The sequence below is a fragment of the Pediculus humanus genome, genomic scaffold (genome assembly GCF_000006295.1).
Source record: "Pediculus humanus corporis 1103172107384 genomic scaffold, whole genome shotgun sequence".
Taxonomy (NCBI): domain Eukaryota; kingdom Metazoa; phylum Arthropoda; class Insecta; order Psocodea; family Pediculidae; genus Pediculus; species Pediculus humanus.
In genome coordinates, this window is record NW_002987011.1 from 248,692 (window position 1) to 252,997 (window position 4,306).

The following is a 4,306-nucleotide window of genomic DNA, read 5'->3' on the forward strand; positions in this document are numbered from 1 at the left end:
TTTGACATCTCGGCGGCGCTCGTTCCCTTGACGCCGCTGCCGCCGCCGTCTCTGCCGCCGCCGCCACCTTTATTTTCAATATATCCATCTCGTTTTCATGTTTTTATTGAAATTTTCCTACTTTTACTTTTATTTTACCGGAAATTGAAAATGTTTTACGTAAGATGTTTTTATATATTTTCTTTTAAACAAAAAATTTCAATTTTTTTTTTTACAGGTGTTCACGGAAACGAAAATACTATTCGAATGGGTTCTTCTCCAGAATGTTGTTCGGCGGGTTCTAGTCCAGCTCATCCTCTACCACTTTGTTTGGGTTCTTGTACTCCTCATCATCAAACAGTTGTGCAAGCTCAAAGATCTCCACCCAGTCCTTTTCTACTTGGACACCTTCCCGTGAACAAAGGCAAAATACTCGGTTTGTCCTGCGTCGTATGCGGTGACACAAGTTCTGGAAAACACTATGGAATTCTTGCATGTAACGGATGCAGCGGTTTTTTCAAAAGAAGCGTCAGACGTAAATTAATTTACAGGTAAAATTTCATACCATATTTTTTTTTAAAAAAAATATAAAAGTTAAATTTAATTAAAAAATTAAATGAATCGATGAGTTTATCCTGAATTAAAAGTTGTTAACCCCTAAAATATCTTCTATTTATTTACAAAATCACGTAACAGTTGGCTTGGGAATACTGGACACGCGTGGGAACCATCAATAAATAATTCAAAAAACTTATGAACGACTATTCTTTTAATTATCGTTTTAAATAGTGCCGACTTTTTTTTTTTTATATTCAATTTTCACGATCGGATACTTATTATTTCCACGTTTTTCACATTATTATTATTATTATTATTGTAACATTTAAGGTTCGATCGACAAGAGAATTTATGATAAATTATATTTTTCCATATATTTTCATCTCATACTCTTTAAAAAAATTTTAATTCTTCAATTTATATATAAATAAAAAATTCAGAATGAAATGTTTGAAACATTGTAAACCACCCCCCTCCCCCCCTCCTCCTCCACACGATTTTTTACACCCCTTAAAGTCATCAATTACATTTAAAAAATAAGATTTGTAATAATTTAAAAAAAGAAAAATAGGGATAATAAATAGGGGGTAAAATAAGTATCAACGTTCACATGAAAATGATATCATAGTGATTTTATAATAATTTACATGTGAAGGCCATTGAAAAAAGGCTTAGGACATGCCCTTCAATGGACAAATGGTATCATCCATTGGGAAATTCTCTCTTAATACTTTTCCTCCCGGGATTTAAATTGATTTAAGAATATGTTAAACGATTTTTTTTTTTTTTTTTTTATTTTGACATTAAGTGCGAGTCTCAAATGAGTTGATTTTATGTGCAGATGTGTTGTGCTGTTGTTGTTGTTGTTGTTGTTGTTGTTGCTCTGTTTTTTAAAAAAATTATTAAATAAAAAAAATTTTCTCCTTTTTTTTTTAGTTTTAAAATAAATAACGAAACGTCTGACGTCATATTGATAGTTGTCGTACGTACATAAATTGTTTGTTCGTTTGTTATTGTTTTAATTTACTATTTAAAATATAAACAAACATTTGACTAAATAATAATAATAATTACGTAATAAATTACATGATAAATAATATTTCAAGGAACACACACGCACGCAAAATATTTATACGAACCCCTTATTAATAATAATAATAATATATTTTTTCTCAATCAGTGTTTGTTAGTGCAAAAAAAAAAAAGGATCCAAGTACGAAGATAATCATTTTATATAAAGTCTTTATTTTCCCAAATGCTTTTCTTTATAATCCTAGAATAGTTCATCCCACAGAGCATAAACCCCAAATCAATTAGTTTGACCCTTGTTAGAACACATGGGACCTGCTGTTACTGTTGCCGCCCCCGCCTCCCGCTCCCGCCGCCTTTCTCCCTTCCCTTCCTTTCCTTTCTATTTCTTCATCTATCGCTTTTTCTATAACTAATCCTTTTTTCCTTCTTTTTTAAGTCCAATCCTCTTATTTTGATTTTCATTTTCATCATGATTTCGGCGGTTTCATCATCCTCATCCTCATCATCATCATCATCATCATCATCTAATTTTATTTCAATATCGTTTTTTGAATTCTTATCAACTAAACATCAGACATTTTATTGTTTAAATTATATTATTATTATTATTATTTTATTAAATCAATTTATTTTAAACGGATTTACACTTAAATAAAAAAAAAAATAAAAAATTTGATTATTTGTCATGATGATTTTCTTTTGGGAAAAATTACATAAGTTAAACATAAAAAAAAAAATTTTAAAATACTAAAGAAATGTAAGAAAAAAAGGGAAAATTTTTATTCTCGTCACGTTTGTTTTCATTCTCAATAAAAGTAAATAAAAAGGCAAAAGGGCAAAAAACCTTTTTTCTCAAATAAAATTCAAAAAAAGAAAAATCTCAATCGTGACGTTGACAAAAAGAAAAATTTAAATAAATGGAAAATGAAATTTTTTTTTTGGAAATAATAATAATATTTTACTACTTATAATTAATTTTTTTTTTTTTTCAGGTGTCAAGCAGGTACAGGTAGATGCGTTGTAGACAAAGCACATAGAAATCAATGTCAAGCATGCAGATTGAAAAAATGTTTACAAATGGGTATGAATAAAGATGGTGAGTGTGTTTGTTTGTTTGTTTGTTTGTTTGTTTAGCTATCATTCATTACGATGGTTTATAATTACGGGTTGTTTTTCCAACAAATAATATTATGTTGGGGAAAAAAAAAAGGAAAATATTTTAAAGAAAAATAACATCCCCCTTTTCCAAAATGATTTTCCGAAATGGAAGAAAAAAAGAAAAAGCAGAAGAAAAATTAGTTTTGAGGTTTAAATCAGTTTAAAAACGATCGTGAAACAAAATGAGCTTTACTATTGCAATCAAAACTTTTTTTTTTTTTTCCTTTCAAAGTCGGCATCGCTTTTATTCGGATTGTTTTCTTATTTTTCTTTTTTTTTTCTATTACGTTTGATCGAAAAAGTTTTTCCTTTTTTTTTACTTTTCTTTTTCTCGTCATTTCTTTTTTTTTTTTTTAGTCTCCACCCATTTCAAAGCCCTTTTATATCTACCAAGAGATTTCTCCTTTCTCTCTCTCTCTCTTTCTCTCTTTTTTTTTTCTATCAATTTCTATTTCATTTTAAGAGCAAAAAAAGAAAAAGAAAAAGAAGAAAAACTGTATAAATCAGTGTAATCATTTTTAATGGTTTTTTTTGCTTTTCTTTGGAATGAGTTACGTTTTTCATTTTTCTTAGGGTTTTTAACATAAATTTTTATTGTTTCTCTCTCTCTCTCTCTCTCTCTCTTTATTTATTATATAAATTATTTTTTATTTATTTTATGTATTTAAAGTAATTTTTTTTTAAAAACGAGAATAAAAAAAAAGAAAATCATGCATGCATCGAATTATCCGTTTGAAAATTCATTTTAATATATAGATCATTAACGAACGGAAAAGTTTAAAAGACGTGGAAAAAGAAAGAGAGAGAGAGAGAGAGAGAAAAAAACGATGAAAAATCCCATAATTTGTAACAAAAAAAAAGGCGTTCGTGCACGCAAGGGTTAAAGTAATGAATTAGAAAAAATGCAAATACTTTGTATGCGTGTGTGTGTGTGTTCTTTGGCGGCATTATATGAACGCCGCGGCCAAACGAGGCCAATTGACGTCACCGCTAACGTTCCCTCCTTCCCTTCCTCGTTCGTTCGTCTAGCTTTAGGACATTAATTACAAAAGAATTTGCATGCGGTTGTCGTGGAATTAGACAAGACAAAGAACAATTTACCACAAACACGTTTTTCCTTTGTCTTGTTATTTTATTTTTCTGCCTTGTTCTCACTCACTTATTATAAACACACAACACTCGGTCATTAAAATTGAGAACAAAAAAAGGAAAATTTTTTTTTTTTTTTTTTGTCACCCTTTGGGTCCTTTATAACATAACATGCTCGATTGCAAAGTTTTCTTTTAGAAAATAATCATGAATTTTATTTTAATAACATTTTTAACGAGAATATAATAAACCACTCCTCCATTTTTTTGTGATTTTTTAAAAACAGGGAAAAATTATTTTATTTTTCATTTCGAGTCATCCTACGTTGATGTCTTTTTTTTTTTTTTTTTTAAATTTTTAAGAAAACTTTAACGTCCGCAAATAAAAAAAAAAAGTTTGTTTCTCTCTCTCTCTCTCTCTCTCTCTCTCTACGGGTAGCAAAATCTGGTTCTGACATGCATTTCATGACCCGCAATAGAATTTTTATCCA

General features: G+C 29.0%; 1 protein-coding gene across 1 annotated transcript in view; it reads left to right on the forward strand.

Annotated features, from left to right (window-relative positions):
- Positions 1–246: 246 nt before the first annotated feature.
- The window catches only part of Phum_PHUM039420 (uncharacterized protein), a gene marked incomplete at both ends in the record, with an annotated part of 5,963 nt that continues 1,903 nt past the window's right edge, over positions 247–4,306 (forward strand). Inside the window, 2 exons of the mRNA XM_002423090.1 lie at positions 247–530; positions 2,562–2,665. Coding sequence (XP_002423135.1) covers positions 247–530; positions 2,562–2,665 — 388 coding nt within the window. The remainder of the gene's footprint in view (positions 531–2,561; positions 2,666–4,306) is intronic.